The 23,925-nt window shown below is 47.8% G+C and overlaps 1 protein-coding gene across 3 annotated transcripts in view; it reads left to right on the plus strand.

Moving 5' to 3' along the window:
* The first annotated feature begins 1,721 nt into the window (after window positions 1-1,721).
* LOC147633359 (exocyst complex component EXO84B-like) overlaps window positions 1,722-23,925 on the plus strand; it is a 44,578-nt gene continuing 22,374 nt past the window's right edge. Inside the window, exons 1-3 of one of the 3 annotated variants that reach the window (XR_015267099.1) lie at window positions 1,722-2,306; window positions 3,151-3,248; window positions 22,122-23,157. Coding sequence is in view for 1 of the 3 variants with exons in the window: in XM_086806427.1 (XP_086662553.1) it covers window positions 2,112-2,306; window positions 3,151-3,248; window positions 22,122-23,157 (1,329 nt within the window). In the remaining 2 variants the exon portion in view is untranslated. The remainder of the gene's footprint in view (window positions 2,307-3,150; window positions 3,249-22,121; window positions 23,158-23,925) is intronic. The other 2 variants (XM_086806427.1, XR_015267100.1) reach the window with 2 other exon arrangements.

The following is a 23,925-nucleotide window of genomic DNA, read 5'->3' on the forward strand; positions in this document are numbered from 1 at the left end:
ACTTTAAAGCAATCCAAATCAATGCTTTGTAGTACTTTAACATAGCTTTGCACTCTTTGGCCTACTTTAAAGTATTCCAAAGCATTGATTTGGACTGCTTTAAAGCACTGCTTTAGGATTGCTTTAAAGTAGTCCTAAGCAGTGCAAAACAATGCATTACATATTACTTTGAAGTGTTGCTCTCATGTAAATAGACTGGTTAAAGCAATCATAAACAATGCATAATAGTTTGTTAAAGTATGTTTTGAAGTACTCTATAGCTCTCTCATGACTATTAATAAAAAAAGAATCATAAATAGTAGTAAAAAAGTTAGTTAAGGATGTCACCGATTGCTTTAAAGTGCTACTCTCATGTATATAGAAGAGAGAGGGAATGCTACAGTGTTAGAAAAGACTCATTATATTACTTAGATAATTGCAAAGTGGCGTAAAGAGAAAAAGACATGCTGTTATAGATTACCTCATGTGTTTCAACCAAAAAACATAAAGCAGTTGGTTACACCCTTTACTGGTTCCATAGGAAACTTGAAATGTGAGTATAAGAAAACAGGCAAGGAGTTGTACTTGTCATCCTCTACATGCCCATAAAAGTATCCCTTAACAAAATAAGAGCATGGATCAGTAAGATTGCCCCATCTATCTTGATGTGTCTTGGTGGTATACTCACTTGCCATGGAGCATTTGATTTGTAAAAATCTACACCTTCTTCATTCCCCTCCTCAGCATTAACAGTAAAATTATCCCCTATATAAAGAGCACCAGTCAATGTATCATGATGACCTACATATGGGGGCCCACTAGTACCCTCTTCATCATTCAAGCTCTCATCTGATGAGTATTTAGGACCCTCTCTCCATCATCATTGGTCTCCTTTATGAGACAAGGGTGTGATACACCCACATCTCCACATGTGACCTATTGCTACATCTCCTCCAAAGACCTTGCATACACCAAGCATAAAGCACGACAACCTTTTCGATTTTAGTGCATATGTATCACTTTTTAGCACATTGGGCACTGGCTTCTTCTAGGCACATCACCTTCCTTGATCTCCGGAAAAACCTTCTTACCTCTACATACATATGCCCAAAGAGAGAGAGAGAGAGAGAGAGAGAGAGAGAGAGAGAGAGAGAGAGAGAGAGAGAGCCTATGTGTAGATCAAAGAAGAGGGAGATGGAGAACTAGCATTGCAAACCCATTGCATGAGGAGCAAGAGGAAGGTGCAGGATGAGGTTCGGCATTGACCTACAGCACTTGGAGAGAGAGAGAGAGAGAGAGAGAGAGCTCAGCTGGTTAAGGTGATCTCCCAAGTGTATCTTGATGGTCCAAAGCCAACACTTGGTGCGCGGTTCGTGGAAGTGTGAAAATACTCTCCCTCTAGATGGGCTACACACACACCCTTATACTAGTCACTAGGCATGGGTGGCTGGTCTCATGGGAAAGATCGGGTTCGTAAAAGTCACTCCACTGATATCCACATGTGATCCTTTATATAGATAAGATTGACCGGCTATGTGTGTGTGTGAGAGAGAGAGAGAAACTTTAGTTTCTTCCATATTATGTGCTCTTGATTCATGCAACAATGAGAGAATTGGGCCGATGCAATTAAAATTGGCAATTGTAGCATATGAGAGACGATCCTCCATGAGAGAGAGAGAGAGAGAGAGAGAGAGAGAGAGAGAGGGGATTTGAACGTACTAAAAAAGCGAGAATCGTGTTGATTTCTTGCTATATTATACGTTGATTAATTGAAACTCTCATTGGTTTGCATGGGTACTTATAACATGATACATGAGGTGGTGACATGCGCATTTGAAACAAGAACCTTTGGAAGTATCGATCTAGGGGCTTATTTTGCTTTCTTACGTTTGTTGTTTCTCTCTTGTCATCAGCTGTGATCGACTACTCCTTTCTAGCCTAATTGGCCCAAACCTTTCTTGAGAGAGAGAGAGAGAGAGAGAGAGAGAGGATGTCCCATGATGGTGTGGGATGATGATGACAAGCTGCTCCTGCTGATGGTGATGATGATAAGCTGCTGCTGATGATAATGATGGTGATGATCAACAACTCCGTCGCATGATACATTCTGCTAGGTGAAGACATCTGCAGAGATGGAACCCATGAAGACATCTGCAGAGATGGAACCCATGAAGCATTCTGTCCGGTTCAGAGCAACTATGCTGGCCGATTCACCTGTTTCCAACCACACATCCATGGCTTCCCTAGAAAGCCTGCACGATTTGGACAGCGAGTGGATTGCCACCGACGGCTATGTCGAGCCCAAGTATCAGTCTCTGACAGAGAAGGTATGATGTAGAAAAGCATTTTACTTTGGTGGTGGTGGTGGTGGTGGTGGTGATGATGATTTTAAACGTCCACGGGAGATCAAATGGAAATATAAAAAGAGAGGAAAAATGAACCAAATTCAAATATCCAGGGAGATTAAGGCTAAAAGAAAGAGAATGCTGTTGCCTGTATTGTTGTGCTCATGAGCGCTCTGTACACAGGACCAAGAGTAGCATAGGGACTGGTCCCCCCTCCCTTCTTTCATATATTTGATAGATCGGCATCTGGGCGGTAGCACAGCACGGCAGGTAGATTGTGTAGACACTTCGGGCAGCCAAGCTGACTGGTTGACCTGATTAGCAAACTTGCTGACAACATGAGTGACAGCTTTAGTGCAGGCATGCAGATGAGCAGCAGTTCTCAGCGGCTTGAGTCCTAATGGTGCTTTTGTGCTGTATTCATTAAGCGAGCCTTTCCTGCAGCAGCTTTGTCTTTGTCCAACAGCAGGCAGCAGCAGCTCTCTGCAGTTTCAGCCCCCGAGTTCTTCTACAGTGAATCATATATTTCCAGCAAAATAGTCTGGAGAACTTTGTGCATGCATTGTTCATTGCTTCTGTTCTTTAGTTGTTTAGGTCATGCAAGCAGCATGCTCCCACTAGGTTTTGCATTATATAGCCATGCTGCTCATTGGACTGCATTCCATGTATGTGTGTGTGTAAATTGTCATTACTTCATAGCACTTGCTTACATCCAATTACAGGAGGTCCTTTTGGTAGATTGAAATCATTTTTTTTTCTTCCAATTCTTAATATGCCCCTCTTTTAAGATTGATTCAAGTTAAAAAGGATGCTGTGATGGCTGCAGGGAATAAGGTTGCTTTGTTCAGAGCTTTTAGAGTTGAAGAAGGCTTCTGCTGAAGAGATGCGAAAGAATGTTTATGCCAACTACACTGCATTTATAAGGTAACCAAAAATAATTTTCTTGCTAAGGAGCTTGCCTCTGCTCGTGCACACACGCCATAGTCACAAGAAACGGCCGTTTCAGCCCCTAGAAGCGCGTTTCTCCGTTTCAGGACTCCATCCATTTCCATGGCCGTTTCTCGTTTCCCAAGCGATGTTGTCACAGGAAACGGCCGTTTCCACCCCTAAAAACTCGTTTCCCCGTTTCCATTCCTCAAACGTTTCTGTTCCCGTTTCTTGTTTTTGGTGACCATGACACACGCACAAACACACACACACATGTACATGTGTGCGTGTAAATATATATATATATACATATACATATATATATATACATATACATATATATATATACATATACATATATATATATACATATAGATATATACATATATACATATATGCATGTATATATATACATATATACATGTATATATATACATGTACATATATATATACATATATACATGTATATATATACATGTACATATATACATTTACATATATATATACATATATACATGTACATATATACATGTATATATATACATGTATATATGTACATGTATATATACATATATACATGTATATACATGTATATATGTATATATATATGCACATGTATATATATATGTATATATGTATATATACATGTATATATGTATATATATATGTATATATATATATACATGTACATATATATATACATACATGTATATACATGTATATATGTATATATATATGTACATGTATATATACATGTACATATATATATACATACATGTATATACATGTATATATGTATATACATGTATATATATATATACATGTATATATGCATGTATATACATGTATATATATATATATATATATATATGTACATGTATATATATGTATGTATATATATATACATATACATATACATATATGTATATGAGCTTCAAACTTGATGCTCATTGTCATGCATCCCTCCACTTGCTTATCTACTAAGGTCAACAGGAAACGAACTCATAGAGCAGCCCGTTCCGTGACCTCGTCCTTTGTGCTACCGCTATCAAATAGGATGACGACTCTCTAGCCACCTATGTAGCCAAAGGTCTTGACCAATTCATTTCTCTCATACTCTTGGTCATGTTTGCTCTTCTGCTTATCTTGAGCTCCTGGCTGACAAAGGTGCCAATCATAGGATTGGAAGCTCGAGGGGACTACCAACAATCAGGGGGGTCAGTGTGCGAGACTGGCTCACCACAAAAGCTATTGAGGTGGGAGTGGTGGTTTATGCAGGGGTCTTCTTTTAGGGCATGCCCTAGAAGTATGTCCTTTTGTATGACAAAAGAAACATCGCCCCTCCTTCTTATATTGTTTGTGCTCCTTGGGGGCTGAGCTTACCACTTGGCTTGCTGGCCTAAGCTTGTTGGTCTGGGGCAAGGCGAGGTGCATTGTTTGAGTTCTTGGAGCCAGAGGCTCTTGAGGTAGACCTTGATTGGGTTTGGTTTTGGTCCTTGCCATTGGCAATTGCTGCACTGCCTTGGCTACTCCAGATTTCCACCATTGTATTTCATTTTGGCACTTTGCGCAAGCGAAAGTGCTCGATCAAAAGTCTATACCTCAAACATACGCACATCTCATTGGATTTGCGTGTTTAAACCGTACAGAAATTGACCTTTCTTGTCCTCTTCTGATTTTTGCAACTGTAAAGCCAGGTGAGTGACTTTATTGGCAAACTGGAGGGCGGGTTGCTCGTTTTGATGCAATCCTCGATACTCATCCTCGAGCTTCTCAAGATACTGAGGCGGTAGAAACCACTTCTTGAGGTCCGTAACAAACTGATCCCATTCATAGGTAGCAACCCCAAAGTTGGAATTTGCCTGGGCCCAATGTGTCCACCAAGAGATGGCTTCCCGTTTTATGTAGCAGCTAGCTAACACAACCTTTTCTACATCCGACTTCCTACTAGTAGCAAAATAATCCTCAAACTGATGAATCCATGAGTACAAAGTAGTGGGGTTCAGTTTACCATTATACTTACGAAAATTCACCTTTTCATGAAGGTAAGTCGAAGCAGGCGCCTTTTCACGTGTGGCCCAAATAGGTTGGCCGATTGTGGCCTGGTCCTCTAATGGGCTGCCGACTTGCTGTCCCAGCCCTCCTATGGGTTGGTTTCTTGGGCATGAGGCCTCTTTGGTCCCTAGGGTAGCCTCTAATGGTTGCCCACCCTGTAGGTAAGGCCTTGAAGCCTTATGGGGCGGCCCATAGGATTGCCCCTTTGCCTACTTGCCTACATACAAAAGTATGCATACAACAAGACTCTTAACCCTAACACTGGTGTCCCAGGTAATGCCCTATAGACCTCTACATCATTCGAGAGGGTGGCTCATAGTACAGACTGCCACTGCTCCATGTGTGGGACTTGCATACCTAACCATGACCATGTACGGGACTTGTACACTTGACCATGACTATCTAGTGGACTCCTGGCTGACTCATCCCGGACAAGGGCTCACAAAAGGCTAGTAACGACCCTAAGGCATTGCACCTGCTGTACAGATATGTCCACATGGCATCCAAGTGCGGAATGCATGTGACATACATCGACCACCATTGCTTTCAGAGGTCTCTCTTCCCACATCTACCTTGGGTTCTCCACAAGAGGTCACCTTTCGTGTTGATCGGGGTGACCACACCGAGCGCATTGAGCTTCCAAACTCTCCAGTCTCTTACAACGCTCTAGTTATTTCTTTTCGTGATCTACCTTGCTTGTGGTTCTCGGATCCTTCAGAGCAGCTGTCATTGCCTCATCCTTGTCGAGCTCGCCGCATAGTTTGGGGTTTGGATAACCCCTCTGTTGATCTCCGCATCTACTGCACTTACTGCATCAACTACTTCTTTGAGCTCTCCTATGATATCCATTGCTAGAGGGATCGCACTTGCCAAGCCGAGGACACTGTTTGGGGTCTTCAGACTCAAGTCTCCACTCGTGAACAACGCCTTCAAGAAGCAAAATCATAGCTCACCACCTCTTCACATCATCTTTTTATTGGGAATCAAGGTCTTATGAGTGTGAATCCACTCTTATGAGTGTGGTAGTACGTTTGTGTGTGAACCACCTCTTAGAGGGGTATAAATAATATCTAGATATTATCTATGTGTTTGACATTAGCAGTGATGTCACTGAGGCAACCTTTGTAACCTATAAAGGTACATGTACTTCGTTGAATCAATCACGCAACTATCACGTCTTTCAGTTGTCTGAATCTCTCTACCTTTGTGCATTTGTAACCTATAAAGGTACATGTACTTCGTTGAATCAATCACGCAACTATCACATCTTTCAGTTGTCTGAATCTCTGTGCATTTGTACTTTCTCTCTTTCTCTTTCTCTCTCTCTCTCTCTCTTCAATGATTTAGCCATGGAAGTCTTCGTTGAGCCTCCATAGCTACAACACTTTTCTTCCATCATTTGGTATTAGAGCCTTCTAAGCAATCCGCCTGTTGGGCAGCGCATAGTACCAACAGCCCGACTGTACCTCACATGTGTACCCGGCACATGCTTGCGCCATCCACGGGCATAATGCTCTTCTGTAACTACTGCCCGCTATGGTGCCGCCGTGGTCGCCTAGTATGGCTGCTTCCGCTTGTTAAACAAGTGCTCTTGTACCTTGACTATGTGGCACCTCTAAAGCCACATTATCAAGTAGATGCTGCATTGACAGCCCATCGGCTGTCTTTTAGTACAGTTGAGTCTGTGCCCAACAACAACTGATTGTGAGCTGCATCGCTCCACTGTTATGCGCCTCCTTGCCCAATGAACGAGACACGTTAGCTCTGTGTGCCAACAGCCAGCTCGTAGTAGAGCAGCCGACTTGAAAAAAGGCTTTCTCCATCGCCTACTTGCATGAAATCGACAAAAACAGTAGCAGCAACAAGCACTTGCAGAAATCAAAACAAAGAAGGGATTAGACATGGGCATTGGATCCCATCCTTTGTTACGACATTTCTTTGTCTACTATGGCTACCCATATGCTCATTGAGAAGTTTAATGGAGAACACTTCCATACTTGGCAAACGAAGCTGAAATTAAGCCTTATGAGAGAAGGCCTTTGGCCTTTTGTCGAAGGGACTAAAGCTAAAGTGGAGGAAGATGTGGCCATAGCCGTACTAATCAAGTCAATGCTAGATGAGCTTTACGGAAATCTTATCATCACTCTGAAGAACCTACCCAATCTTACCTTGGAAGGGGTCATAACCTCCTTCAAGGAAGAGGAGAAGAAGATGAAGAACAAAGAATGTAACATGCAGAAGCTCTGGGAGTCTTCTTTCAGCCCTAAACACCACTTAGAACATGCTGATGCAAAAACGCAGACTGAAGGGAGAGTAGAGAGAGAGAGAGAGATAGCTGGAAATTCAGTATATTCATATGGTACAAAAAGGTACCCCTAAATCTGCAGCCATGGGCTGCCTTCATGAAAAGGTGGAAACACCCAAAACAGTCCTAATGCTGGACCCACTCCATAAGGGAGTGAATGACTAACTCAATGAGCACATGCACCTTTTAGAGGCCTCTTGAAACATTGGAGTGTTGGCCGACTGCTGGTCGACCAGCCGATTGGGTATTTTCTCCATAAAATGCATCCACGACCTGTACCATGCAGCCGACAGCATCTTATGCAACCGACAGATCCTTCAAAGTCTTCCATGTCGTGCCCCAAGTCCAGCACTGGCCCAAACTGCACAGCATGCTTCTAAATTCTGTTTCCTAGTCATCTTTTTTGGCTGCCCCTTCTGGATTAGCTTCTGGACATAGCTTCTGGACATGTCCATGGGCAAACTTGCACATGACATCCCCCCTTTGCTAAACTTGATGACGGGATTCCAACTTGGTCTTGGATGACTATCATCATCCCATTCTGTTCCCTGAATCCCTCTGTCATCCATCCATCTTTGGCAACCCTTTTCACTGAAAACCCGGCCCGGTCTCCAAAACTACTTTGACTCTGAATAATATCTATGCATCTGTTCCATCCAGTCTCCAATCCATTCTTGCCCTGACTCTGAACATTGTCTTGGTCTTCATTCCTGAGAAATAAGTCTGGTACTCTCACTCCACCCCTTGGAGGATAATCCTCCCTTGGGACCGTTGCCCAAGAACCTATCTGGCTCACAGGATTGCCATCCCCTCTGGCTTTGTGGAACACCACCAACAAAACTCCTGGGAGCTTTTCTCGATCTTGTGTTCTTTGCCTTGGGCCTCGTACCTGTGCACTATCCTGTACCTTGGACCTATACACCATCATATGGGACTGAAACAGCGTTTAGCCTTGTTGAGCATGATGCTCTGATACCAATGTAACATGCGGAAGCTCTGGGAGTCTTCTTTCAGCCCTAAACACCACTTAGAACATGCTGATGCAAAAACGCAGACTGAAGGGAGAGTAGAGAGAGAGAGAGAGAGATAGCTGGAAATTCAGTATATTCATATGGTACAAAAAGGTACCCCTAAATCTGGAGCCATGGCATAGTGACATGGGACGGGAGGAACGGACCCTAGGGACGGGGAACGTGTGGGACGGGGGCGGGACGTCCGCGGGACGGAGGGATGGGGACGGCTTCGTGACGGCGGGACGGGGACGCCGGGAACGCGTTCCGGGAACGACGTTTCCTGTCCGTACGGGGACGGTCAAACTGACCGTTGGCGGCAGTTTTTGACCGTTGGCGGGGCGCCAACGGCTATCTGTCCTGGCCGTTTGGTGATGCGCAACTCCTCCAAGGCTCCAAGGCTTCTTGAATCTTCCTTGAGTCTCTCTCTCCCACATGGCTCCCCTCTTCTTCTATATAAGAGACCTCTACCTCCATGCTCTCCTCAAGCCCTCTCCTCTCCAAGCTCTCCCTCTCCAAGACCCAAGGCTCAAGCTCTCCCTCTCCAAGCTCTCCTTCTCCAAGCTCACCCTCTCCAACCTCTCCAAGCTCATCCTCTCCAAGCTCTCCTTCTCCAACATCCAAGCTCTCCCTCTCCAAGCTCACCCTCTTCAAGCTCTCCTCCAACATCCAAGCTCTCCCTCTCCAAGCTCACCCTCTCCATTGTCCAAGCTCTCCTTCTCCAACATCTCCATCCCGATTCTCCGTCTTGACTCTTTCTCAAGCTCTACCATCCATCTCAAGCTCTACTCTATCACTATGGCATCCTCTTCTCAAACCCCTTCCTCTCCTCAACCCGGGTCCGCCGCCGCCTCCACCACTTCAACACCCGCTCCATCACGAAGAAGGAGGCCCGCCGTACATTGATGGAGTTGGTGGGATGAGGTAAAGTGCTCGCAATACGGTCAAGGGGGTGGTTCAAGACCATGGGTATGTAAGCTTTGCGGCTACAAGTGAACCAGCGGTGCCCACAAAGTGCGTGCTCACTTCTTGCATGAGCTCGGCAACGAAGTGCAATTTTGCAAGGAGGTTTCGGCCGAGAAGAAGAAGGAGCTCCTTGAAAAGCTTGTGGTTTATGAGGCGGCCGAGTTGGCAAAACGCAATCCTCAAGTGGCCGTCGACCCCACATCCTTTGTGAGGACATCAACGCCGCATGTACCTCGTTCATCAAGAGAGGCATCCGCTTCCCGGGGACGCCAAAGTACTCTTGATGAGAATTGGAACCCTCAATTGAAAGAGGAGGTAGACATGGCGGTGGCACGATTCTTCTTTCATGACCACATAGCATTTCGGGCGGCACAGTAAGTCCTTGGCACTATGCTCATGTACTATTCAAGTATCATGCTCTAAAGACTAAAACTTAAAAGAGTAAATGATGGTAAAAATCTGAATTTTGTTTGTGTTTTGCATATGGTGTTTTGGATAGATCTCCATACTTTCGGGCCATGTGCAAATTGATAGCGGAGTATGGACGCAGATGCCTTTCCATCCTCCCCTCGCTCTCCCCCCTCCTCGCCGCGCGCCCCCATCCCTCCTTCAGCCTCTCCAGGATACTTCGCCAGACCACCCACTGCCCCGGGGCAGCGCAGCTGGGTAGGCCAGAGTTCAATCCAGCAGCTGTTTCACCGCCACTCCGGGCCGGTGGAGATGGCGATCCTCGCTTCACCCGCCACAGAGTTCGCCCCAGCCTCCCCTGGGGGGCCCCCGCGAGTGATGGGGCTACCAGTGGATTACAGTTTTTTCAGGTGCCTCCAGCTGGATGCTGGCCCATTCGAGACTCTGGTCGCGCCCCTGCGAGTTTGCGTGGTGTGCCATCCCTCGCGTTCTCCTTCAGTGGTGAGCAGCATGGTGGCCTTCTCCTTTCCTCTCAGCGTTGCCCCAGACACAGCCTGGGATTGCAGCTCTGTAGAGGAAGTTCTGCGTGACCAGATACTGGAGTTTTCTCACCACTTCAGCGACCTGGGGCTCACGGATCTACTGCAGACCCGACTTCACTCAGCCCGCATGAGCCTGTTTGGTATAGGAGATTGGCGGGTGGATCCGGTCCACACATCAGCTGAGGCGGTGCTACTGATTCTCCTCCATGCCGCCCCGAGGGTGCAGCCTTCCTTTAGGTACTTATATGCAGAGGATTGGTCTCACGCCTATGCTCTGGATAGGGCGAAGGCGGAGTGGGGCTGGACTCAGACACAGGTCACCCTCTTTCTGGAGAGACTCCGCACCCGGACAGACAGTGATTATTCTTCCTCCAAGCCGGCGCCCAAGACTCCTAGAGTGGAGGGCAGATCATCCGGGCCGGCTGAGAGGGGTGAGCCAGTGGCGGCTTCTTCACTTGCCTCAGCTCATCCATGAGGATCCTCTCATGGAACATCCAGGGTCTCGGTGGACATCGCTGCCACATTGGTCGGGGCAGACTTCGTCAGGAGATCCAGAGGGCTCTCGTTGGAGGTCCCATAGATATTCTTTTCATCCAGGAGCACCACCTTTCTGCCAGGCGTACCCGCATCTGCGGGAAGATCTTGCCAGGCAGGAGTCACACTTTTTGGTCCCCGGCATATGGCCCCCAGGGGAACCAGGGCGGAGTATGCATCTCAGTCAGCGAGCAGCTTCTTTCTGAGGTTGTGGACTTTGGCACTCTGGTTCAGGGTCGAGCGCAGTGGGTCATCCTTCGGGTTGGGGAAGACCGCATTGGCTTCCTCAACTTCTACGCCCCTAACGGGGCGTCCGGGAGAGCCGAGTTCTGGAGCACCATCAGGCAGTCCCTCCCCTTGGCAGACCACTGGTGCCTAGGAGGGGATTGCAACATGCTGGAGGACGCAGAGGATAGGATGGGGGGCAGCCAGGAGACCATTCATGGGCCAGAGCTAGCTGCCTGGGAGGAGCTAGTGCTACAGGTGAGAGGCCAGGATCCGTGGACTCTCCCGGAGTTTGGCAGGTTGCAGGGGAGTCTATCTTTCTCGCGCTCGGATAGACGAGCCACAGGCGTTAACCTTTCCCGCATCGACAGATTCTACATTGATGAGTGGGCCTGTGATAGAGGCGGCACTGTGGGCATACTTGCTGGCTCCTCCTTTTCAGACCACTTCCCAGTGCTTCTCCAGATTGAGGACCCTTCGAGAGGAGAGCGGGGCCAGAGCGTCCGGATTCCTGATTGTCTCATAGAGGAGCCTGAGATCGCACTCAGAGTTGAGCAGGTCTGGCAGGAGCTACAGTTCAGGAGAGGCTCGGCAGCTAGTGATCTTGCCAGTGGCTTGCAGGAGATTAGTCGGATGCTCAGACTGGCTGCCTTGGACCGTCTGGAGGCCTTCAGGGAGCAGGAGAGGAGCCTACGGAGGAGTTTAGCGTCCCTCCAGAGACTCCAGGAGAGAGATCCTCTGAGTCCTTGGATCTCTGAGCAGATGGAGACAGCTCGCACTGAGATCAGATCCATCGAGGAGAGGCGGGTGGAGTTCCGATTCCATGCTCGGTCTTCTTTTTGGACTCAGGCTGGAGATAGAGTGACTCGGGATTTCTTTGAGGCGATTGGGCCTCGCTTCAGACGAGAGGGTCTCAGGCGGCTTCGTCAGGCTGATGGCCAGGTTGTGGTGGATCCCCCCAGGGTGCGGGCGATAGCCACAGATTTTTACAGGGTTCTTCTCTCTGCTGAGCCGGCAGACGACAGGGTGAGAGAGGCTAGGGAGGCAGTCTGGAGCTTCACGAGACCGGTTGTGCCGGCCCATCTACAGCACTCCCTTCTCTCCCCCTTCTCGGATACGGAGCTGGAGGAGGCTCTTCAGGCATTACCGCGGGGCAAATGCCCAGGAGAGGACGGTCTTTCAGTGGCTTTCTTCCAGAGGTACTGGGGCCTCCTTCATAGGGGCTTCAGATTGGCATTCCAGGAGATTATGGAGACGGGAGTCATGCCGGATAGCATTGCAGAGGGGTTGATTCACTTGATCCCCAAAGAGGGCGGAGACAGACTGGAGATTAGACAGTGGAGACCGATCACCTTGCTAGGCACGGCCTACAAGGTCCTAGCTAAGGCGATCAGCAGGCGGCTTCAGCCTCACCTTCCGGACATCATCCACTCCACGCAGACAGGCTTCATCCAGGATCGGAGCATTCTGGATAACATTTTCTCTTTCTGGGAGGCTACGGCCTTGGCTAGATTTCGGCAGGAGGATTTGGCGGTGCTCCTTCTCGACTTCGAGAAGGCATATGATCGGGTGGACTGGGCCTTCTTGGAAGGCACTATGGAGAGGATGGGCTTCCCCCCTCAGTGGATCCGTGGGGTATTTGCACTCTACACTTCGGCTCATAGCCAGGTGCTGATACAGGGTGTGTGCGGAGAGAGGTTCCAGCTTTCGCGCTCGGTGCGGCAGGGGTGCCCCTTGGCGCCCTTTCTTTTTCTTTTTGTGGCGGAGGCCATGAGCACCTTCTTGACGGCACAGGATACAGGTTTGAGGGGCCTCCAGCTTCCCATCCGCACCTCGGAGGAGCTCCTAGACTCGGAGTTTGCGGATGACACTGCTGTCTATCTTCAGGGAGGTGAGGAGAACCTCTGCCGCTTCGCCTCAGCCATGGACAGGTTTTGCAGAGCCTCGGGCGCTTTGATCAACTGGCACAAGTCGTGTGGGCTGTGGGTCAGTTCTATGCCCCCCCCGACTTGGAGGCCAGTTGATGGTTTTCAGTGGCTGCCCCCCGGCACTACAGTGCGTTATTTGGGCTGCTATGTGGGCATTGATATTTCTCCGGAGCAGCAGATAGCCCCCCTTCTTCTGAGCATTCGGAAGAAGCTTCTGTATTGGAGTACTGCTCGTTTATCTCTGGCTGGCCGCGTAGTGGTGGCCAACCAGGTTCTGCTCGCTACCATGTGGTACATCACTTCCTGCTGGGCCTTCTCTCGGGCGTGCATTGGCCAGGTGCAGAGGCTCATCAGGAACTTTCTTTGGTCCGGAGGCGATGGGCGACCCGCTAGGGCAAAGGTGGCATGGGCTGTGATCACTCAGCCGAGGGAGAGAGGCGGCTTGGGCATTGTAGATCCTATTTGCCAAAGCCGAGCTTTGCTTGGCAAGCTGGTAGTTCGTGGTCTCCTGCCAGGTGTTGAGCCGTGGAAGGAGCTTCTTGTTTCCAGGATGCTCAGCCGCACTCCGTCTCTTAGCGGCCCCTGGAACCCCAGCATCAGGTGGATCTTTACGGAGCAGCGCTCCAGAGGAGTGGGCCTTGGCTTCGAGGAGCGTTTTGCAGCCAGCCTTCTGAGGGCCTGGGCGCATCTGAGGCCGGCACTCTTCCAGACTCCCCCGGGCACCGATGAGGAGCGCCTGAGGCAGCCATTGATCTGGAACCCCTTGATTCGTCTCCCCAGTGGCCATATGGTTGGCTCGCGGTCTCACGTGTCGTGGGCCCGTTGAGCTCCGGCCCAGCCCAGTCCCTAGACGACTGGATATGTTTTCAGCAGCTGCCTCCAGAGGCTCAGGAGAGGAGACTCAGTGGGATGAGGGGCAGAGAGTTGATGAGACAGGATATTGAGGCGGCCATCCCCCGGGAGTGGAGGACCCCAGTACAGGACCCTTCACCTCCACAGTGGATGGGTGTCTTTACTCGGCATGAGATCCTCCTAGCGGTCTGCGGCACAGCGGAGAGAGTCGCCCCACTCACTTTCGAGGTGGGAGAGGGTGGCCAGCTTCAGAGGTCACGACTAGATTTGGATGGGTTCCAGGGTTGTATCCTTCAGAGGGTTCGGGTGGTCGGCTTTCATCAGAGACAGTGGTATGTAGACCCCTCACCGGCCTCGATAGGGGAGGATTGTTCTTGGAGACTCTGGGCTTGGGACAGCAAGCCTCTTGTTCGCCTTCAGTGGGACCCAGGGGAGTGGTTTTGGCGAGATCCCTACTCGGCCCCTACCAGCCCTGCCATTCCCTTTTTTCAGTACACAGCGAGGCTGGGGCGGCGGATTCAGAGACACAGGATAGAGCGCACCCCGGCAGCGGCCGAGCATTGGCGGCGACAGGGGCTCTCCCCTGCCTTTCTTAGGGACTTCTGGCAGCGCCTTTGGGCCAGCTTCCGTCCCCGGAAGGTGACACTTTTTCTCTGGCTCACAGCGCATAGAGGATTGGCTGTGGGGGCTTGGCTTGCTTTTGGTAGACACCCAGCGTCCTGCCCTCGGTGCGATCATGCACAGGAGTCACAGCGGCACTGCTTATGGGATTGCCCACAGGCACAGCAGGTCTGGCAGCGCGCTCTCAGGATGGTTTTTGCAGGTTCTCCAGGGGAGATGTTGGTGACATGGGGTGCGGTAGCTTGGGCCACGGATAGCGGCCCTGCACTTGGATATGAGGACGCTCCTGGCAGTGTGACCATCCAGGTCTCTGACAGGGCGATGGCGGTGGTTCCGACGCCAGACTTCTCCTCGGCAGCCTCTCAGGAGGGGGTCGGGCAGAGATGGGAGTTGATCAGCAGCATGGGGACGGCCTGGCACATATGGAGAGCCCGATGCAGGGAGGCCATTGACCACCAGACGACTCCACCGGCGGAGGTCATACAGGCCCTCTGGGTGGACATCATCCACACCTTGAGAGGACACTGGGGGAAACTCCAGGGAGACTCGGATCGCATGAGAGGGCGCCGCAAGGCTTTCCTCCGCACTTGGCAGCCTGGCCCTTTCCTCACCGCGAGGGACGAGGATGTCATTTGGCACTATCGGCCGCCAGTTTGGCTTTTCTCACCTCCTTCATGTATTACTAGGTAGCCCCCCCCAGAGAGCGGCCAGCCACGGGGGGGAGCTCAGGTGTTCATTGTGTTTTATCCCTCCTTGCGAGGTGAGCTTTGTAGCCATATGGCGTTTTCTCATTAACTAATAGAAGGATCTTTTTTCCGGAAAAAAAAAAAAGATAGCGGAGTATGGACCCTCTTATGTTCCCCCCTCTTCGGAGACCATCCGCACCTCTCTCTTTGAGAAGGAGAAGGCAAGCGTGGAGGTGGCGGCCAACCACATGAAAGAGCAATGGGCTGAAAATGGTGTTACCCTCGTCGTTGATGGGTGGAGTGACACTAGAAAGCGCTCCATCCATGGAGTTGTTGCCTACTCACGAGGGGAGACATACTTTGTCGACTCCCATGATGCTTCCGGGACGGGGAAGAGTGCTGAGATACTTGCTGCGGAGTGGGCAACAACACTAGAGACGGTGGGGGCGGAGAATGTCATTGCCATATGTGCGGATGGAGAACCGGCAAATAGGGCGGCGGGGACAATTCTCCAAGCAACTTATCCTCGCATCAAGTGCTTTTGCATGGCCCATTGCCTCAACAACCTTATCAAAGACATAGGGGCCTTGGATTGGGTTGCACCTGTCATTGAGGGTGCCAACAAAATAGTGACCTTTGTCCTCAACCATCAAAGGGTGCAGCACGAGTTTTCCAAGAAGTCAAGTCTCTCTCTTCTTAAGTATTCCGAGACGAGGTTTGCATTCAACTTTCTCATGCTAGGCCGCTTGTGTACATGTAGCGGGGCATTGAGGGGACTCTTCCTCAGTGATGAGTTTGCACGCACTTTAGAGGCTTCCACGACGGTCGGCAAATTTTGCAGGGAAAGGGCGGACGATGTGGCATGGTGGGAGGAGGCCAAGGCGCTTGTGGAGATGGTGCAACCGATTATTGATCTCCTTAGGGTAGTGGATTCCACTCAACCATGCATTGGCAAAGTGTACGAGGCAATGGATCGCATGACAGAGAAGCTAAAAGCAATGTTCAAAGTCAAGCCTCACTATAAACAGGTCAAATCCCTATGTTTGAAAAGGTGGCAAGCCTACCACTCTCCCCTCCATGCTGCTGCCTACATTGTTGATCCTGAGTTTTAAGGCAAAGGGCAACACAAGGACAAAGAGGTGAGCAAAGGCCTTCGACAAACCTTGGATCGCCTTTACACTAGTGAGGAGGATCGCTGCACAATCAAGGACCAATTGCAGATTTATAGAGAGAAGCGGGGGGCTTTTGGTTTGGCAGATGCACAGGCGGACCGCTTCAAGGTAGGGTCTGCACTTTGGTGGGAGGATTATGGTGCGAAAACTCCAAAGTTGCAGGAATTTGTTGTGCGCGTACTCTCACAGGCTTGCAGTAGCAGTTGCCTAGAGCAACTCTGGTCAGTTTATAGCCACATTGCCTCTAAGAAGAGCAACCGCCTTGGTGTACAGCGTGCAAATGATTTGGTATTTGTCAGTGCCAACTTGCGAATGCTTTGCAAGGGCTTGACAAAGAAGGCAGATCCTTTCACCGAATGGGAGCAGGCACAGCAGGACCCACATCTCTCTGATCAGCAGAGGGCCGAGATTTTAGAGGAGCTTGAGGTTGTGCCCGAGGCATTGTCCCCCCCACCTCCCCCTCCCCTCCCACTTGGGACCAGCCTATGGAGGACTTCACTGAGGAGGTCACGATTGATCTTCACCCTTTTCAGCCTCTTGCCTAGTCTCTTGAGTCTAGAGTCTGGAGTCTCGACTCTTGCCCCACTTTTTTGCTAGCAATCTTGTATCTTGGCACTTAGTCATTTTGCCTTGAGTGTACACCCTCCTTGGGCCTTTCATTATGCCATTTGGCATTTTTGTTTAGATTGTACACTCACTTTTGTCTATCACGCCATCGGCGCCCCATTATAGTTTTTTGCTAATACGACTATGCATTTCTCCTCTTTTTGGTGCAATTTTGTGCTTAATGTCTTGGTTTCTAAGTGTAAATCAAGTGTGTTAAAAAAAATTGCAAAAAAACAATCGTTTTCAGATTGCCGTTTTTTCCACTGTCCCCGGGACGGCCTTTTGCCCCGTCCCCGCCCCGTTCCCCGTTCCCCGTCCCCGTCCCCGTCCCCATTCCTATTCCCCGTCCCATGTTTCTATGAGCCATGGGCTGCCTTCATGAAAAGGTGGAAACACCCAAAACAGTCCTAATGCTGGACCCACTCCATAAGGGAGTGAATGACTAACTCAATGAGCACATGCACCTTTTAGAGGCCTCTTGAAACATTGGAGTGTTGGCCGACTGGGTATTTTCTCCATAAAATGCATCCACGACCTGTACCATGCAGCCGACAGCATCTTATGCAACCGACAGATCCTTCAAAGTCTTCCATGTCGTGCTCCAAGTCCAGCACTGGCCCAAACTGCACAGCATGCTCCTAAATTCTGTTTTCTAGTCATCTTTTTTGGCTGCCCCTTCCAGATTAGCTTCTGGACATGTCCATGGGCAAACTTGCACATGACAAAGAAGCAGGGAGAGACATCTCCTTCTTCACAAACAACTTCAAAGGTATGAAATATTTACTTTGTGGTAGGAACAATCCTGCAGAGAAGGACTGCTATTCAAAGAAGCGTGCAAACATTGTGGAAAAAATAACCACAATGAAAAAAACTGCTTTCAAAAAAAGGAAGATGCCAATATTATTCAGGAGACAAAGCTTTCTATAGAGGAAGCAAACTATTGTTATGATGATTGGCTTTTTCAAAGTTCCAAATTTGTGTTGTTTTCTGTTCAGTTGTGTGTTATCAACTAGGGTACCCGAGCACGATTTAAGCCAGCACTCAGAGTTTTCTCCCCAGCATGAAGAGGGCCTTTAGTTTTTTTTCACCATTGTATATACCATCATCTTTCATGATGTTAATGTTTCTATCATTGTACCTACCATGATGTAATCATTGTATATACCATCTTTCATGATGTCAATGTTTCTATCATTGTACCTACCAATCTCCATGATGTATTGATAGTATAGTGTATATTTTCATTCTGTAATAACTTATCAGTTCACAACGTTTTTTTTCTCTATCTTCCTCACCGAGGACGGTGAGCACTCTATTGGTGGGTGACCTATAGCCACTAAGGGTGGCCACATTGGACTGTGCTGCTTGACCATCCTTGGATGCCACACTAGTTTATACCAAACCTGGACCGTTCCACTGAACCATCCTGGAGCCGTTGGTGGACCATCCAGAAATGAAAGCGCACCACGAAGGGATACATGTGAGGTTCACACACCGCCATTGAAGGCAGTGCACTATCACTCCGAAAGGCATCTACTAGAGATGGGATGCCACCGACACCATTGCCTCTCAAGAATCATTTAAAATGGCCCCTCAGCTCATCCTTGGGGACATCCTTTTCTATCTAGTCCCGTTAATTGATTCTTGTTCAATGAGTGTTGTAGTCACTTGCTATTCCGTCTGTGTCTTGACTCCTCCTTCCTTCTTGGCAACCTTGATTGAAAGCCTTTCCATTCATCAGATTCTACACGTCTGATGCTGAAAACTGTGCATCTATTCCACTTTGTCCCCTTGCTTGCAATTCCTGTCCCTTAACACGATTATGGTCTTCTCTTTGAGGATGATCATGCCTTTGCTCCACCCTTAGAACCGTTCCTGAGAGCCTCTAGTATGCTCCTTTGAGCATGGGTGCTTTCTTGTGGTTTTGCCTACTGCCGACCAAACCCATGACTGCTACCCTGGCTGTGTTTCTTACTATGGATCTGTGCACCTTTCTGGGACTTCCAGTGCTTAGCTTACTGAGCCTGATGCTCTGATACCATTGTGACATGTGAAAGCCTTGACTTACTTTATCCAGACCTAAGCCTATTGATTAGGAACACTAATGCAAAAGCAATGATTAGACAGAGAGAGAAGAGGGAGATGAACTGTGTTTTCAGTATATTGATATGATACAAAAAGGTGTCTTTGACTATGCAACTTATGTGGCCTTTGACCTTCTAAAATGGATTGACTTTTGATTTGCCCCAACTGGGGATCATATGACACATATTTGACTGCTGTCGGCCAGCAGAGGCAAGTACAATGTGCTCTTAATGCTGCCAACTTCCCCTGTATGATAGCTTATGACCTTGCGAACCAATCCTTTGACCATGTTGGCTTCTTCTTTGCATGTCAGAGCCTACTAGTGCCCTAGAGCTACCCTATACCAAATCAGGGATTATCCATGTCCACATGTGTGCACGTGACAAGCCCACATTTAGTCTAAAGCCTTCTTTCATACTATTTTTATAAGTAGGACAAAGACCCTATGTAGTCATACCTGCTACATGACTGTTATGTAATTATAATAGTCTTATGCCTATTATGACTATTATATAGCATTAAAAGAGCACTCATATGTACTATAGAAATCTCTTGACTGCATTTACTTTTACAGCAATCAATCCTACTCTATGACTAGTTTGACTTTTATAGTAATTAAATTGTAGTCTCTTTCTACATGCTCTAACTTTTATAGTCATTTCATGCTAATATAGTAGTAAGAGAGAAATCATATGCATTCTCTATAATAATTCTCAGAACAACCATTGATATTTAGTAGCCAAATTAAAATAGCATTTTAACGCCTGCAATATGACTTCTTCTTACTTCAACATTCTACTTCAAGGCTACTAACTACTGGGTTATCAAAACTGCCCGAATTGGACCATATTTTGCTCCTCATCTTGCCTAAGAGGTGGCTGCAAGTAAGATCCATGTCCATGTGGCACTCACAGATGTGATGCACATAACATCTCCTACTAAACTTGGAGCACTGGGGTGCATGATGCACCTTTTCCCCACACTCCTTTGTTGTTTGGGTCTCGTCCAATGGTATAGGCTCTGGCTCTGCTCCCACCACACGGGCTCGGTCACCAATAGAAACACTCCTTGAGTACGTTGCTGGAGTGACAACCATGAGAACTACTGAATCACTCATAGTCTCATCCTCGTCTCTGGATGACTCCTCCGAAATTGACAAGTTGACCTCCTCCTCCACACTGGACGACTCCTCGGGAATTGACTGGTTGGCCTCCTCCTCCAAATGAGACTTGGAAGAAAGATCCACCTCCTCGGAAACTGCTGGGTTGATCTCACCCTCCTCCAAACGGGAGTTGGAGAGAGCCACCAACTCGGGAATCATATGGCTCTAACAATTGCATTTGAGCAATGGATGCTCTTCAAAGATCACAACTTGTGTTGGTTTCAACTCTACTGCCGCTGACATTAGCACTTTCTTGGGATCCTCCATCGGTCTATATTTTAAACCTTGGGAAACGGTCTCCTGTTCCACTTCCGGTTGTGGAAGCTCTTGGGCACCCATGGAAACTCCTTTCAACCTTGGGTGAACTCTCCACTTTCTTGCCTTTGTCTACAGACTTTGTGGTTGTCAAATCTAGACTTCGTGCTTGGATCTCTATTTGACACATTGCCAATTTGTCTTCACAATCCTTGAAGGAAGCATCACCCAACTGTGTTTGCCCCACAATCTTGCGAAACTCCATGATCATGGTCTTGAGAATCTGCTCCTGGAGCCGTAGCTTCCCCAAGTCGGTATTGAACCATTTTGCCATGTTTTTTTGGAGAACTTAATGCACACCCCGATTGGCTGGTAGCCTGGTTGCCTACCTTGGCTTGACCTAATTGACATGCAAACTATTGCTACATGCTAGACCTATGCAAGGAACCCTAACACACATGCACAAAACTGGTCGCTGATGCAAAAGCGCAAATCCTACTTGGCTGCATATGCAAAATCACACCGTTATTTGTTGCATGCACAACTTGCAAACGCTTGCAAGCTAAAACGGGGCTGAAAACATTGATGCGAAGGCTAAACTAATGAAAAACCCTAATTTTGGCTTGCAAAACCTGATTTAGCATGCACAAATGCTACCTAGGATTGACCTAGGCACTTTGATGCCAATGTAATATGCGTGTGCTGAACCAGGTCTAGACATTCCTGACAGAGACAATAAAGAGTGTCGCATGGTACACCAGATGGGGTCCCAAATACCCACTGAAAGGCCCCCTCTCTGAAAAGTGTATTTGCTTGTATTGCTGCAGTAGAGAACGAGTACAAAATCCTGAATCTGCCGAAAATGAGGCTAACCTATCTTGAGTTGAGCTGCGTTTACCTGATGGGAAACACGCTGACTTCACACACATATGGGCTGCCAGGAAGGGATTGAACCGAGTTTTTCACTGGCTGTCTATGTTTTGCTATCTTTTGACGTGCTTGCACTTTACCAAAAGCAAGAAGAGTTGTTCTTGAAAGCTGTCATGTGAACTTGATAAACACTGATAGATCCTATTCCAAATTTGGTCACAAGGCAAAGGTTGGTCAAAGCTGGCGGATTCGTATTGCTGGTCAACTTTTGTCAAAACTACTTGAAATCAGCAAAGATAGTTCAAATAAAAAAAGAAAGATAAAAGGCAGCCAAATCTGATTAAAAAAAAGGTCATAACCAATGCATGATTTTGTGCTGCAGGTGACTGCTTTGTCTGTTGACCTTTGACCTACATATCATTTAAAAAGAGACACTGGCCATATCATTTAAAAAGAGACACTGGCATGTCTTTATGTAGTTTTTTCTAAAAATGAAGCTTTTGCTTTTCTTTCGCCTCTCAATTTGAAGTCTTTGTTTTGTTCTTTGAGGCATGCATTGTTTTTGATAGATGCCTTTTGTGTGTATAGAACATCTCAAGAACTGGGCGAGTTGGAACTGGAGCTGACGACAATGCAGACGTTGATTTCTACGCATGCAGTTCTTGTCCGTGACCTTCTTGAAGGGGTGCATCTTCAATCAACATCAAATGTAATGGGTGTTACTGGCTCTCATAACCCATCAAAGCAAGAAGAAGAGAGAAAACCCATGGAACTCGAGAAGCAATTCCATGTTTTGTCAGATACTTTTGATGTATGTCTGGCAGAGCATAGGGTAGATGAGGCAGTTGCCGCTCTTGATGAAGCAGAGATGCTGGTTTCTGCTTACAGGGAGGACATTGATCTGGCCACAGCTACACACTTCAGTTCTGCTTTCTCTGAGAGGAAAGCAAGGCTTGTAGCACAACTTGTGAAAGCAGCGTGGCAACCGACTGTTCATGGATATGAGTTGTGCAAAGTGGTATCCCTTCTAAATAAGCTCGGGGACGGGCCACATGCACATACTTTGCTTTTGAAATCTTATCATATTCGTATACAGAATGGTGTCAAGAGCCTACGTCCAACATGCTCCTGGTATGTGGGGGCCTATATTACAAATCTGGCACAGCTCTATTTCTCTATGATCTTGCAAGCATCTCATGACTCTTTAAAAATATTTGGGTATGCTCCGGCCTGCGCATCAGAGCTGGTCGTGTGGGCCTGCAAGGAAACAGAAGAATATGTCTCGTTAGTGAGAAAGCATATTTCATCATTCTCTATCATGGCATGCGGGATAGGTGCTATTTCAGATTCTGTTCAAATTTCGTTAGGTTATTGTGCCTTGCTGGAAAAGCAGGGTCTGTCACTTTGTCCCCTGATGTTGAAGTTACTTAAACCTTGCGTTGAGGGAGTTTTGGACAAATGCTTAACGCGAATAGAGGAAGGGATAATCGTTCACTGTGCTTCTGATAACTGGGTTCTCTCGGAAGCAGCTGTGCTGTCTGTCAGCCGAGGACAGAGAACAATGGTTGCATCATCTTATGTCAAGCTGTCTGTCAGTGCTTACAAACTCAATCTGATGGTTCAGGTAATGTTCTGTTCTTACATCATGCAGTGTTTGTGAATGTTTTTTGTTTGTGGGCTTTAGGCTGGATACACAACATTCTGGTCAGGTCAGAAGTTGGACCAATGAGATTGCCCATACATGCCTCACAGGTGGCCTGGATGGGCCCCTGCTAACAGCAGGCAGGGATGATTGTGTATTTTGACTTGGTTCTATGCTGTCTTGTTAATTCATTGTCTGCTCCAGCCTCTTCCCACTTAGGCCCTGTTCTTACTTTTGTAAGAGGGGCAGCCTTTCTGTGAACATGTACTGGCTCAGCGTGCCTCAGCATCAGTGTGTTGTCTCACTCTAAGGAATGCTCGAAGGGAAAGCCCTTTGCACTGCAAGGAAATAAAAAAGAGAGGTTGGTATAAAGATTATGCTCCTTGGTAAATGATTGTGGCACATTGTCAGTGCTCGGGAGACTAATCCCACTAACCTTAAAGCCGGGATTGCAGAAAGAATAATGAAGGGTGGCCACACAATCAGCACAACATGCTCGTTGCTAGGGTTATTTCAACCATAAACCCTGCATATAAATTCCATATCACGGCTAATGACTGCAGATTGAGAAGCTCGCAAGTTCACCACCCAATCATAGCCCCTTGTGGACCACCCCTGAACTTGAGGCTTGACCAAACATACTTATAGACCAAGCTGTTTGCCCAAACCTTGTTGTCCCAATTCTCATACCACTTACTCCAAGTGAATGGCTAGGGGTCGGCCTAGGCGTGAGCTAATCATTTGTCCCTG

This window comes from Cibotium barometz, chromosome 12 (genome assembly GCF_041138505.1).
Source record: "Cibotium barometz isolate CiBa-2024 chromosome 12, ASM4113850v1, whole genome shotgun sequence".
NCBI classification, from domain to species: Eukaryota; Viridiplantae; Streptophyta; class Polypodiopsida; order Cyatheales; family Cibotiaceae; genus Cibotium; species Cibotium barometz.